We start from the raw sequence: 14,833 nt of genomic DNA on the forward strand, positions 1-14,833 counted from the left end.
ACACGGCATCTGATACGTGGTGCACTTTTGGTTGGGACCATGTATGAATGTACGTGTAAAAGGGTGGAAAAATAGGGAATTTTTGCCAGAAATGAGGAAAACATGAATGATGGAATTAAACTAGCAAGGCACAAGTGAAGTGAGACAAAGGGTTCGTCATGCGATTGGGCGTAAAAGGGCAGTAAGCATGCGTGTCTCCAAGTCAATCTTGCAAATGCTCCTCCAACAGTACTCGCCACTCGCCAGCACCTACCACACCACAGTTGGAAACAAATGAAAAGATAAAAAGGGACTTTCACTCACATGCTCCCGCTGCTTCCCGTTTCCGTGCAGCACGTCTGACAATTTGCTGACAATCACTTTGTTTAATTTAATTTTTAGTTTGATTTGTTAGAATCTGTTTCTTGGTAATTCATAAATTCACCAACATATAAGAAAATCAGAATACCTTCATAACTAATGTTCTGGTTTTTCAGAGATGAATTTTATCCTTAATGCGGATTCAGTGCTAGACTTTGTAGTTGAACATAATTTCACCATTTTGAGACAGCAAACCACCGATAAATGATTTAAATGGAGTCGACTCAAAGTCGAGTAATTTTTATATTTTTAAATATATTTTATTATTTTTGTGCTAATTGAATCATACTCAAACATAGTTTAAAAGTTCATCTAACCAAAAATTTTGTTCAAATTTGATTGATAAATCTAACAAATTAAGTCGAAATTAATTTTTATTAATTAATTGCAATCGAATCTCAAGTAATTTAATTTATTTTTCACTAGCGATTTGCATCTCCAGCTTCATTCAGTGAGCTTAAAAATCCAATCTGGGCTTCTTCTCCAGCAAACTGGCATTTTTGCTTTTTACATTGGCCCATAACTTTGTCCAGTGGACTTATATCACTTCACATAGATAGGCCCAATCCAAATTTCGACTCTTTCATTATGATTTATTTTCTAATAGGATATAAATATAATGACGGCATCTTTCTTCCTTACCTAACCTTCGTAAATTACAGAAATTCTTACTCAAATTAGATTTGACGAAACTAAATCAATCATATAACAAATGTAATATATTTTTTAAGTGATTGGTCATTCTTCTTGAACTGTACATTAACACAACAAGTGTGTGTGTTACTCTTATCATACAAGTGATTCAAATTTGACCAAATTCGATTGAACTAGAATTTTAAGACAAATTATATACGCTCCATCTCTAGTTTGCTGAATTTCAACTTGGGTTGAGGGAGATACCTTTTAGTAAAAGAATAATTTAGATGATGCAAGAAATGACTTCATCCCGGTGCCATACTAAACTTTAATTAAGTGGATATAATCATCAAGCAGTTGAGGCCCCAGATTTAAGTCAATTCAACTATAATAATTTAAACTTATTTTATTTTTCTTCTTTTTATTATTATATATAAGTGTGGTGTCACACTTGATATAAGATCAACGCCCCTTGTATTTCAATTCGGACCAAAACTATCCTTCTCCAACTTGTCCGTGACTTCCTCTCCTCTTCAATCTCTCATTTCTGACGTGTAGTATTACTAAAATATAGCTATTTTATTTTAACATTAATGGATTGTAATTATGTTTTGCGTCCCGTTAATTTCTTTCATAATAAGCCAAGATTTTAAATTGAGGGTGTTTGAATAATATTTTTTTCTAAAAGATTTGATACATCTTATAAGATATTTCTTAAATTCGTAATATATCAAATTTTATTTTAAAAATAAATTAATTATGTGTTTAAGTAGACTAAGATGATAGGGCTTGATAAATATTATTACAGCGACAATTTGGTATTTGTTCTAGAGGAGTTTATTAAATTTTAAAAATAAATTAAATAACTCTTTATTTTTTAGAAGAGTTTATGAGCATTAAAATCTTATTCTTGGTGTATAACGTAAAAAAACTTTCAGCTCCAATCAAAACAATGTGACTACTCTGCACGATGGATGGATCGATGACAGAGATATCGATGGCCTTCCTTTTTCAACTTTACTTAATTAGCAGTAATCATATTGGATCTAGTATATAGCAAGATTAATACGCATAATTAGGTGAAAACTCATTGTCCTAAAAGTTTCTTCTTCAAGACAGACAGACACTACACACCTCTCTTCATTATTCCAACCATAGGATTAAAGACTTGTGATCTATAAAAAGCATAAAACAATTCTGTTTTAGACTCCGTAGTTCAGCTGTCCAAGAAATGTAACATTCACACATAAATTTTTATGCTCCTCAAACATGAATCACATGACATTTCCGGAGAACTTGAGATTGATTCATTACCCTATCACAGAAGATATTGCTTATCTGTAACATTATCTATATATATTAATTCTATCATCACTCAGTGGGTGATCAAGTCTCGTTCGTGCAGGCATGAAGAAAATAACACATTAGCTAAATCTGATTCTTACAACTTTATTCTTTTCGAAATTCCTAATCCAGACAGTGACATATATTTGTGTACTAACATACGCGTGGCGCCCGTTGTTTTAATTAATAAATTAATTAATGGTCTAATGAAGATGCGGAAGATGTGTATACATTATTTTTTTGATAAAGAATTGAGCTATAGAGGTTAAATTATTTCTTCTTCAACCAACCAAAATATGATTAAAGGAAGGATTAGGGGCACTGGAAGAAAGTTTAAGAAAAGCATTATAGTGAGTGTAGGAGATAAAAATATTAGGGTTGGTGAGATGTAATGAGAATGTAGTTAAGATACAACTTTCAAAGAATGGTTTCAAAGGTTCGTGCGCAAGTGTCGATTTGCCTCCAAGCCCCTTTCCATGCTTAATGGTCAGCTTGTCTTAGCGTAAACAGCTAGGCTCCAACCCAACCCATTACGACACGTCATCAACCCCCCCCAACCCCACCCCGTAACCCCTTCCTTTTTAATCCGAGTTCAAACACACCCGTCACTGAAAAAATTACACACACAACACACACAAGGAGATAGAGAAAAATGGAGGGATTAATTCCATTTCTCTATAGAGCAATCATCCAATACAAAAATGGAGGAGAAGGGGTAACAGGGACATGGGGAAGCGAATCGCCGTCAGCTTCGTATATGAGGCTTCCCGGTGACTCAGGGCGGTTTTCCACTTCCGATATGCAGCTTTTCCGACCAGCTGATTGTAGCTTCTCCGCCTGTTCACCGACTCATCGCGCCGCCACCAAAAGGGTTGTTCAGTCGTCGGGGCAACACCAGTTGATTAATTCTTGCCGGGCTGTGAAGTGATGATGATTGAGACCAAATATTACAAGTTACGTACGTGCCTAAGGAAAGCCGAGGGCACGTAAAGTTTCAAGTCGCCAGGTGGTTTCCATAATTGTAATAATAATTAAGCAACTTTCCTTTTCTTCCTCGATCATGGTGATTTCTCAGTCTTGATTGTGTGCGTCAACATGTTTCATACTACACGTGTATATCTTTGGTTTGTGGAAAACCAGAAAGGGTCCACATACACAACATATACTTGTGTTGTGTATTCTGTAAGATGTCAAATTGTAGAAAGTACATATGTTTGTGTAAAAAGTGCAAAGGAAATTAATTAGGTTGGTGTGGTTATTGCATCATTCTTTAATCTTTTATGTTTCGCCATACAATTATGTTTCTTCCACTAGCGAAGCACGCTCCATTGCATCTATAATATAAATTTTTATTACATTTTACTGCATTAAGTGAAAGTAATATATTAAGATCAAATGAATAAATTATCAGAATTAATAAAATCAGGTAATTATCTTGAATGTGTTTGAAGTTTTAATATTGAATGCATTCTTTAAACAATTAATTACTAAACATATATATGTATATATGTAATAAACATATAAATCGCCTGTCCAAAAGGAAGTAATATTTTTTAGGACAGAGGACTTACCATTTTCAATTAACTAGTGTCCAAAATGTGATTTTGCTTCAAATCAGATTTGATTGAATCAAATAAATCACATAATAAGTTTGATATATTTTTTATGTGATTGATCATTTCTTCTTTATACGTGAATCACACGACAAGGGTATTAGATTTACTATATAATTGGTTTTAATCTAATTAAATTATGTTTCAATTAGAATTTTCCACTCAATCTGAGTTGAATATATTCATTTGTTTAATAACTTAATTTTCCACAAGGTAATATTTTAATTACGTTGACGAGGAATTTTCGGACCCTAGCTAGTTGGTACTGAGGGTAAGACAGGTCTGTTCTAAAGATTGGCATGCCTTTGGAGACAGGTGCCACTTGATTCAATATTGTCTTCCCAACAAAATATGTCTGTTCATTGTTATTTGATTTCACCACAACCATATATATATATGTGCACGCTGTCCAAACATACACAAACTAATATTAATTCATTACAATTATTTCAATTAAGTATAATATTTCACTGTTGCTTATTATTATCAAAATTTGAGGAGGTCTCGACTTGCACTCCATCATAAATGGATGGTCAAAAAGTGCCCAATTTTCCCCGAATGAACTATTAATGTCTAAACGTCTCTCTCAAAACACTATTATTGTAATTGTCTACAAGTAAGATTTTGGTTATTTTTGTATGAACTGATAAAACACTCCCCCAAACCCGATCACATGATCCTTCTATCTCTTTTTGATAGAAAAACGACGTACTATAACTAAAAGAACTTAAAAAATAGAGCCTGCAAGTTGATTTATTGTCACTAATGATCATGTTTTAGTCTATTGGTCAAAATTGAGATACCATGAATAAGTTTGCATTCATGGATTCGAATTCCACCAAACGTGTGGATATTCGTTTAATTTAATATGATATTGTAATAGGTACTTATAATCTCATTTAACGTGAATTTATTGATCGAATTGATGTACTTTCTCAATTTATTCATATTAGTGTAATTATATAATAACCACTTGTACATAATAATTAGCTATAATCAAACTATTAAATATATAAAAGCTCCCTACGTAACTTGGTCAAATAATTAACTGAAAAGAATAGCTTGGGTGGCAATTAGACGAAACATAAAGAAAAAACTATATATACAATCCCAAATAACATTAATTGTTTATTATGCAATTTATAAATATATATATTTGGGGTCAATAATACTTTGTTGTAATGCGTAACCAAGGAACTGGTTGCTCATTAATATATAATAATTTAAATAGAAGTTTTAGATTAAGGGGAATGGACGACTGACATCAAATAATTCAAGCAAATTTAATATTTTATTTTTGGATTGAAAATTAATTAAATCAACATCAACCCCACCAATTAGATTAAGGGTTTGCTTATCCTTTTCTAATTTCTTTCAACAAATTTATGATTCGTGACTAATTTATTGAATACATAAAAAATTAATATTTATTGATCAGTATATTGTTATTTCTAAATCAATAAATATATATATTTAAATGAGATAATGGAACAAGACGTTATTATTTTAAATAGGCTATATATCGATATTCATGAAACTTCGACCCATTCTTATTTATGATTAAGTTTCCACCTTACTTCTCGAACGTGAACTCAGTAACATGTAATCTACTTTTAAGTTGTACTCAAAGCTTTAATTATCTCTATCTTCCGCCAATTTTAATGTATGTCACACAGATTTAGGACTAATTATCTACATTATAACAAATTAAATTGACAATTGGAAGTTAATTTATGATTTCTCACGTGAAAAAAGTTGTTTATGAGAAAAAAAGAAACGGATCGAGATCATATTGCAATAGATAAATCTTTTCTTATGAATATTACTTGTAGAAACAAGACTTCAGTAATGATTTTCTGGGGACTGCCCACAATTAATATTTCCCATAAGTTGAGCTTTAATTCGGATTAATTAAGAAAAGTTAGCCACCAACCAATATAAAATTCTGTCAGCATGACCTGTAAGGTTCTAGATTGATCGGGCTTATGAGCACTTGTTTTCCACCACCACTGTTAAAAACAGATACATACATATATATATATATATATATTATGAATCGTGGAGAGTTAAATGCATTTGTATCTTATAATTTAAATTATTTAGTATTTTTGTTCTTTAATCTTCTAAGGTAGTATTTTGGTTAGACGTTGTCTTAGTTTTGTGATTTCAATCTTTTTTTTAATACAAGATTCAACCTTCTTACTGAAAAATACAAGTACATCTTATGCGATCTTTCAAAGTGACTATTGTTTCTATTCGGACATTTTTGTCGGGCACTTCTGTTCATTCACTTTTTAGTGTAGTATTTTGGTCTTATATTTTTTTAATTTTTATGATTTTACCCTTTTTGTTTTGGAGTTCGCCCTTCTTGCAAGTGAAGGTGAACTCTGGCAAAAAAAATGATAAAATTGCAAGAATTAAAAAGATACAAAACCAAAAGGTATTTTAAAAGGTTAAAGGACGAAAAATTAAATGAGCTAACTTGCAGAACAAAAAATAATATATTTAGTCCGATCTTTACACTGTAAATATATTAACAAATTACAGCAATGGATGTATCATTTATTACCAATATCTAATTATAACATTCATAACTAAACAATAACAAATATTATAACAAATAAATAATTACTAATATTATAATAGATTAACGTCTATATATATGTGTGAATTTGAACTTATTTCTTTATAGTGATGGAGTTCCAACTTTAGACGGTATTGATAGAGTTAAAAAATTCAATAAACAGCAGATTTAATTATTACACATGCAACATTAGAGGTAGTGGGTGGGTGGCAACTGAACAGGGGCTTCCTGCTTGGGGAACCTAAATCAAAGTTGAGGGACTTGGATCTTGTTTCCATAACTAATCAAGTACTATACTAATTATTAATTAGTAACTCCAAAAAATTATAACCAGAACCCCCCAAAACCCACATTGATAAAATCATTTCCACAATGCAAGATTTACTACAAATATCAATATGAAAACATCCATCACATGAAAGAGCCAGCCATTGTATATATGTTGATTACTGTCTGATAGATCAGCCATTAATTCACTGTATCGAAACCCCAAACATGCATGTGTTGTTCATGATTACATTCTGATCGCACCAATCTTTCTCAAAACCTGTTGTCTGGTTTGTAAGAAGCCCTATAAACATCGAACACAACAAGTTGACATTCAAGACTCATGTGTCCAATCCAATCCCCCCATATTTCTCGAAAACCATGTCCTTAATTCCCTCCAAAACCTAGGCATAGAAATCAGGAATTCATACTAGTACGCAGCCCACTTGCTGTGTACGAGGTTCAAAATGGACAACAAGAGTAGAATCCCGATTCCTTCCCACTCTGCATCCCAAATTCTTACATTTTAATTAATATTTCTTAGCATGCAGCATCCCATGAATAGATCATGAAATATATACTACTTCTCATCATGAACACATAGCTAGTACAAGCCTATCTATCTAGGTATATATATATATACATATTTCATCAGCAGTACGTAAAGATTTCTGTTGTGATCGACGGAGAGGTGTAATAAAATGCCGCCATTGCTACTGCTTGTAATGTTTCTGTCGTTACCGTATACATTAATGGGTGACATGAGGTGCGGGTTCTGCGGCAAGACTCCGGTGCCATACCCCCTGAGCACCAGGCCCAACTGCGGCGACCAGGCCTATAAAATCAAGTGCGATTCGAATACAAGTACACTGTATCTGGACTCAAAGGCTGGCCTACCTTACATGATCACGTCCATCAACTCCAAAGCGCAACGAATGGTTATCAGGCCGCCGGAAGTGATCCCAAACACCTGTTTCTCCCAAGATTTCAAGAGCGAAGGCTTTCAGATCGACGATGCGCTTCCCTTCAACATCAGCAGCAGCAATACGATACTGCTTCTAAATTGCACTGACAATATGTTGCATCTTCAGGTTTGCTTTCAACTTCTGAAAGGGAAAAATGCAAGCAATATATGATGTTGTAAACAAGTTAATTATTTTTTATAAAAAAAATAACAATTTATCTTTATGTATTTTTTTAAAATATATCAATTTATCTTATGTTAAATTGCTAATTTTTTTAATAATAAGTAATTTACTCATTTACATAAATAAATTATATTAAACCCCTTTCCGAAATTGTGTCTGCCACCGGGGTACTTAATTAAATTTTTTAATTAAATATTTTTTTCAAATCAAATTGATTATATTATGACCTGCTTATTCGATGGGATTGGTGTAGTATAGATAGCTTTTGGGGTTGAATTAAATGTAATTAAATTAATTGGCCTAATATTATGTTACTACTATCGACAATGTATATATGAATGGATATAATAATATATTGTTTAGTATTGTCTACGATTTGAGATTACTTTGCTGACTATATTGAACTTTATTATCGTGCCCCTGCACTATTTCAACTAGCGACTGTGCAAAAGGACAACCAGTAATCTGCAAAACTTAATCCGAACAGGTGGCCTAGATCCACCAGCTCAGCTGGATTTTAAATCCCTAGGATATCCATTCCAATACTGGGCTGGTCACTTTGCAAATAAATGGCCGATCGGGCCCAATATTTGGAATGTTCGGGCCACTCTCACCAAATAAACGGATCCTACCTACAAGTATTATTTTATGTAGCGTGATTGGTCATTTTTTTATATTATATATCAATTATAACAAGTATAATGTATTTAACTTTAATTTGATTAAATCTAGTTAGGATCAAGATTTACATAAATCTCACGGTAGATGTAGTACTTATGATATGATTGGTTGATAAATAACAAGTGTAGAACCTGCCACTGCATACAGGTGCCTATCAACTGTTCGGCCAATTGCCTATGTCACACTTACATTAACAACACACCATCAGCTGCTGCGTGTAGAAAGGAGAGGTTGTGCTGTTCGTTCCGGACAGGGGGTTCACAGAATGCGTATATCATACGTGTTCATGCAAATGGGTGCATGGGATATCAGAGTTATGTGAATCTGGATCCTGGACTGCCCTTTGCCAAATGGCCTGCGCCTGGTTTGGAGCTCATGTGGGCGACGCCACAGGAGCCGCCCTGCAAAACAAAGTTAGACTGCCGTGACCTGCCATTTTCGAAGTGCTCGCCGGATCCATCCAATGCTGGGCAGAAGAGGTGCCTTTGCAAGAAGGGGCGGTACTGGGATCCTGCCTCTGGATATTGTCAAAGTTGGTGACTTTTACTTTCTTTTCTTTTCTTGTGCAGAAATACTAACTTTAACAAATAAAATAAGAAACTGATCCTTTTTGAGTTCTTGTAGTTTGATTTAGTAGTACTTCATTGAGAAATTGATGTTCATTTTTGCAGAGTGTCGACGTGGAACAGGATGCAAGTATCATAAGAATCACACTCCTGTTATTGGATGTAAGTTGTTGCTTGGCCTTCCTGTGAGAATGATTTGTTTCCAAATTTCAACTCTTTAATCTTCCAAAAGTTAATTGCTTTAGTTCTGTAATCTGTCCCATTCAGTCATGAAAATGCATCGAACTTGCATCCTTTCTGCAATCCTTGAGCAGTCATACTTCAAAATCATAATATGCCATTGCTAATTTGAAATTTGATTTGATCATCAAACTACTGACTGAAACATAACTTGTCGCCAGCTTCTGTCGGCGTGCTTGTGCTCCTGGCCCTAACGGGATTTCTAGTGTACAGGCAGCGAAAATACATGAAAGAAACAGCACGAAAGACATTAATCAGAGAACGAGAGGAAATCTTAAACGCCAATCCAAGCGGAAAATCAGCCAAAATTTTTTCAGGAAAAGAAATCAAGAAAGCAACCAGTGACTTCTCCCGGGAAAACGTGCTCGGTTCTGGTGGCTTCGGCGAGGTCTTCAAAGGCATTCTGGACGATGGAACTGCTATAGCTGTCAAGCGTGCCAAGCCTGGAAATTCCAAAGGCACAGCTCAAGTCCTGAACGAAGTCCGGATCCTTTGCCAGGTTAATCATCGGAGTCTGGTGAGATTACTCGGTTGCTGCGTAGAGCTCGAGCAGCCTCTCTTGATATATGAGTACGTTGCAAATGGGACCCTCTTTGATCATTTACATAGGTCTGACATGCGCAAGAGGTCGCCACTGAGCTGGTTGCGCCGTTTGCTCATCGCCCATCAAACAGCTGATGGCCTTGCTTATCTCCATTCTTCTGCTGTGCCCCCCATTTATCATCGTGATGTGAAAACGAGCAACATACTATTGGATGAAAATCTCGATGCAAAAGTGTCTGATTTTGGGCTCTCGAGACTGGTTGAGTTGAGTGAACAAGATTGTACTCACATTCACACCTCGGCTCAGGGGACACTAGGGTACCTCGATCCAGAATATTACCTCAATCTCCAATTGACTGATAGGAGTGATGTTTATAGCTTTGGCGTGGTTTTGCTGGAGCTCCTGACTTCTATGAAAGCTATTGACTTCAACAGGGAGGAGGAGAATGTCAACCTGGTGGTGTACATGAAAAGGATTTTTAATGAGGAAAGGTTCATGACTGTGATTGATCCAATGCTTAAAGAGGGGGCTTCTCAAGTTGAATTGGAGACCATGAAAGCAATCGGGGATTTGGCTGCGGCATGCTTGGATGAACGAAGGCAGAATCGCCCTTCCATGAAAGAAGTTGCTGATGAGATTGAATGTGTTATTAGTATCATTACAGGTGATGATCCGAAAACATAGGCAATTTTAACATTCCAGGTGATAGGGAATGACCTGATTAGCAACTAGAAATCGTTATTATTCAAGTATATGAAGCTCTCTGCTTTTTTTTTTTTTTTTTATCTGATTTCATTTTTTTTGTTTTTTTCTCTTTGTCTTTTCCCTGAAATCGTAAATGTCTCATTGTAGGTGTTAATCAGAACTAATTTTCATGAAATCTAACTCCTAAAAAGATTCCACCAACAGCCCGAGTTAGGCTTCATTCTATTTTGGACCAACTTACAAATATCAGACAAGAACACATGTACTAACCATTTTTAATTTCACAGGAAGTTGAATTCACATGACTAAACTCGGAATTTAATGCGTACAGATCATTCAGCAATCTGACAGGCCTCTGATGAATGATTCTGATTCTTCTGAAGGTTACTGTGTATATATAAATATGTGTGTGTGTAGAAGACGCGGGTGCAGATTGTATTTGTATTGATTTGTGCTGGTAACTTCGATAAAAGATAGCAGAGGGAGAGAAAACCATAAATGACGATGGGAGAACATAATGCAGTGACAGTGCAAATCAACATCATACAGATTTAAAAGGGACGGATTACAGAACAAATATTACAAAATTCTGCTACAAGCCAACTCGAAGAGAACATCAATAACTTCTCACGGTGCCAAAATACTGATTTACATGTGGAAACATGCAAGGAACTATGTAAACGTGGCAAGGAAATATTGAATCTGAAAGCATTTAAACTGATGCTAAAATCCAGAACATTACATGAGAAGACATTGCAATGAGGAACCATGTTACAAATGCGAGAGCTATGGAGAGTTCAAATCTGTTGCATGGAAGATGCGTTGGACCTGTACAAAATTTCAAGTCTTTTGCATACAGAACCGCAATCCCACCTGAAGAGCATGCGGCAGCTAGTGATAAGGTAGCTGTTACCTGTGTTTAATCTGTGATTGTTAAGTTGGCTGAGGTAAAAAAGAACAGAGTTAAGACTGAACATAAACGAAGAATGAGGTTGTAACAGAGAGTCATGATATATCGCAGGCTTTGTAAAGCTAGATAGCCTCATGAGAAAGACAGAACAGAAAGGGTCATAAATAAGTAGTCCAATGGCCAAGTCCACAAGGTCCTAATATTTGCAACAGACGTAGCTAATACTAGGAATTTAAGATTCAACAGCCCCGAGCAAACTTGTGCTTTTGTCCAGTAAAATAGTCGAACTATATGAAATCTATCTAGTCATATATATAGAATGACACAGAAAGAAGGAATCAACTCTCCGATATGGAGCTGCTATACTAGATTATGTGGAGTTAAAAAATGCTTAGGTATGATCTGCTATACTAGATTATGTGGAGTTAAAAAATTCATAGCTAGGATTGTGGGGAGATGACAACACCAGTCTCAAGTACAAACGAAAGACAATAAGTAGTCCAAATCACTTTGTGAAGTTGAGGAGACGATCTTCATGCAGATAAATGAGACTGGAAGATGAAATTGAGGGAAGACACTGGGATGATAACTCCTTCCTAGTGAAGATGTAACTACACTTCATTCAATAAATAGCTAATTTAACCTAGAGAGAGAGGAGGACCTTTTGTAGATGGCTTTGCCTATTATCAAGCATCATAACAAATTTTAGCAGATGCAAGCAATTAAAAGTAAAGGGCGTAGGAAGTACCCAATCACCAACAACAAACAAGCTAACTAGGACCGGATTACGGAGGTCTCTTTTTATCCGCAGAGCATAGATATCAAGACACGCAAGTCCAAAGCTCCACAGTGCTTGAAGCCCCATTGATGCGATGAGATAGCTGAATCCAGAAGTTATTTTTAGTCAATTTTATTGAGGAGAAAATCCAGTGATCACTTAGTAAAAGCAAGTAAGACTACATTCTCGACATTGAGTGAGCTGGAGTAAACCAACACATATCTAGCGGACAAGATAAAGAACAAAAATGTCCATTTCCATGGAGTCCCTAGACAGATTTTTTTTCCCCCTCTTTCACACATTTAACTGCTCAAAACTTTAAGAATTTTGCAGATATTAGAGAATAGAAACTAATCAAACATGAGGCATTGGACACCCAATACGGTGCATTTAGAAGAAGACTCATTTCTGTGAGCCATTAACATATGGCAGAGTGATCTAAGTGGCTCAAAATTAGCGTATCCAACAAACCAGTGCTTACCTAACTCTGAAATATCTTCATAAGCAAGCATAGAAATTCTTTCCATAAAAGTACTGTAAGCATCTTAGCTGACTGTGACCATTTCTATCAAGATAGTACCATTTCTGAACCAACAAAATACTATATACACAACCCCACTCAATTTCCAAAATTAAAACTAGCATTTACTACTGATAACTTCCAAATTCAAGAAATATGATAAACTTCCCAAAATTATGTACTTTTAGATCACCAAATCGTATAAGTTATAACCATATTCGCCCGGGGCCTCAACAACTCCAATTACTTCATTTTCATTAATAAGGAGCATTAAACTAGCAGAATAAAGAAGGGGCAGGTGGAAAGTAAACATACCAATAAGCAGTGAAGTTAGAAAAGCCAAGAGCCGAAACCATAACTCCAATGGAGCCAGCTGCAAACAAACACTGACCTATTCTTAATAGCAACCCACTCACAGTTCCAGGACTACCTAACAAATCCTTCATTTTTTTTCCTTTCCTCAATTACTTCTTTCTTCCCACAAAAAGGGCCCTTTTCCTCAAAATAAAAAAGGGCCCTCCTCAAATCCCTAGATTTCCTTAGTCTTCCCCATCTTTCTGCCAAAAAATCACCACCCACTCAGTATACCCACTGTATTTCAAGAGAAACTTACGGCCTTATACTTAGAGGATTTGGGTGGAAAGAGTTGATTGTGAGGGAGGTGATAGAGATGGAATCATCCCCAAAATCATGCAGCCAAATGAACCGTTGAGCTGCTGAACACATTAAAGAACTGTTGATGGGCTTGTTGGTATTATACTAATATTTTGTGCTCAGTTTATGCGTGGGATAAATGCAAATTACCAGCCTTTTAATAAAAAAGTATATTACCCCTTCTTTGTGTAGTATACTTCATTCATTTAATTTTATGATTAGTTTAAGTGTTGGGGATTTAATAATTAGTTTGGAGTGAGTCTGACAGTCCTACGTGGATATCTTTCCCTTTCCTTTTTCAATTCTTTCCGTTATCACCATTATTTATTTCTTTCTATTTTCTCGTGGTTCATTGGTCTCATTGTCGGAACTACTTCAGTGTCTTTTTGTTCAAGTCGAATCTCTTCGTGCCACGTTGGACATAGGCCCCGCTCTTGTCGGCATCAGATCATAAGAAATTATAAATTTGCATTTGTTTGTAATTTTCATCTCATATTATTTCAGTTTAAAAAAATTAATTGAAATGATTTGCAATGAAGGTATAATGATAACAACTAATATAATGTATAAAATATAATAACTGAAGTTAATATGATATTTTTAGAGAATATTGTGCTTTTCAAATATCCTTTTTAGATAAAAAAAAAACTTTTTTTTTTTTTACAATCAAATATATGCTCAACACAGTTCAATTAATTTATTATTTGACAAGCAAACACAATCTAATTCTTTTGTATATTCTACAAGAATAAGTGTTATATATATATATATACTAGTCGTTATGATATATTATTTTTAGATACATATAATAATAATTTTTTATACTTTAAAATAGATTAGAAATAAAAATAATTAATTATCTTATATGAATTGAACGATTAAGTTAATATTAATTGGGCATTTTTTAGATCACAAAAAATTTAGTGCAACGGTGTCGAAATCATTACTCTGTGCCTATAACACATCTTTTCTTCATAATAGTACTAGTTGTTAATACGGCATGCTGTTCTTGTGTGCATTTATACTATTATTAATGGAAGAGGATTTATAGATACAAAGTGGTAGTTTTTATACAACTCACAAAATTATTATAATACAAAAAATATTCTTCAACTTCTCAATCCATATTAAATTAACTATTCAATCAAGTTCATTTAAAAAATTAAGTTTAGGTAATTACATGTACTAAAAAATTAAAATACTCCCATTTTGTTTAATCTTATTGTTAATTGAAACTAAAATGACATATTAGTATTTATTTTTGCATGTTTATTATAATTATT

The 14,833-nt window shown here is 34.4% G+C and overlaps 2 protein-coding genes across 4 annotated transcripts; one reads left to right on the forward strand and one right to left on the reverse strand.

Moving 5' to 3' along the window:
• LOC105174484 (wall-associated receptor kinase-like 20) lies at positions 7,510 to 11,129 on the forward strand. Of its 2 annotated transcripts, none has more exons than XM_020697595.1 (4): positions 7,510 to 7,887; positions 8,779 to 9,165; positions 9,305 to 9,361; positions 9,601 to 11,129. In XM_020697595.1, the coding sequence occupies exons 1-4, from the start codon at positions 7,530 to 7,532 to the stop codon at positions 10,665 to 10,667; spliced, it is 1,869 nt and encodes a 622-aa protein (XP_020553254.1). In that variant the 5' UTR covers positions 7,510 to 7,529; the 3' UTR covers positions 10,668 to 11,129. The 2 variants fall into 2 exon arrangements, with proteins under 2 accessions (XP_020553254.1, XP_011094906.1); XM_011096604.2 differs by lacking the exon at positions 7,510 to 7,887 and adding an exon at positions 8,494 to 8,590 and having other exon boundaries at positions 8,781 to 9,165.
• LOC105174485 (CASP-like protein 5B2) lies at positions 11,233 to 13,669 on the reverse strand. 2 transcript variants are annotated; one of them, XM_011096605.2, is made up of 3 exons: positions 13,212 to 13,665; positions 12,347 to 12,479; positions 11,233 to 11,601 (listed from the first exon to the last, which is right to left on the reverse strand). In XM_011096605.2, the coding sequence occupies exons 1-3, from the start codon at positions 13,340 to 13,342 to the stop codon at positions 11,401 to 11,403; spliced, it is 465 nt and encodes a 154-aa protein (XP_011094907.1). In that variant the 5' UTR covers positions 13,343 to 13,665; the 3' UTR covers positions 11,233 to 11,400. The 2 variants fall into 2 exon arrangements, with proteins under 2 accessions (XP_011094907.1, XP_011094908.1); XM_011096606.2 differs by having other exon boundaries at positions 11,491 to 11,630; positions 13,212 to 13,669.

The sequence above is a fragment of the Sesamum indicum genome, linkage group LG11 (genome assembly GCF_000512975.1).
Source record: "Sesamum indicum cultivar Zhongzhi No. 13 linkage group LG11, S_indicum_v1.0, whole genome shotgun sequence".
Classification (NCBI taxonomy): Eukaryota; Viridiplantae; Streptophyta; class Magnoliopsida; order Lamiales; family Pedaliaceae; genus Sesamum; species Sesamum indicum.

Bases quoted from the DNA above. Each gene is read 5' to 3' on its own strand.
- LOC105174484 (XM_020697595.1), top strand. From the start codon at position 7,530: ATGTTTCTGTCGTTACCGTATACATTAATGGGTGACATGAGGTGCGGG. The intron at 9,166-9,304 runs GTTGGTGACTTT...TCATTTTTGCAG, and splicing joins TGCCTCTGGATATTGTCAAA to AGTGTCGACGTGGAACAGGA. The intron at 9,362-9,600 runs GTAAGTTGTTGC...ACTTGTCGCCAG, and splicing joins TCACACTCCTGTTATTGGAT to CTTCTGTCGGCGTGCTTGTG.
- LOC105174485 (XM_011096605.2), bottom strand. From the start codon at position 13,342: ATGAAGGATTTGTTAGGTAGTCCTGGAACTGTGAGTGGGTTGCTATTA. The intron at 12,480-13,211 runs GTATGTTTACTT...TTCTGGATTCAG, and splicing joins TCTAACTTCACTGCTTATTG to CTATCTCATCGCATCAATGG. The intron at 11,602-12,346 runs GTACTTCCTACG...GATTAAACACAG, and splicing joins TGTTTGTTGTTGGTGATTGG to GTAACAGCTACCTTATCACT.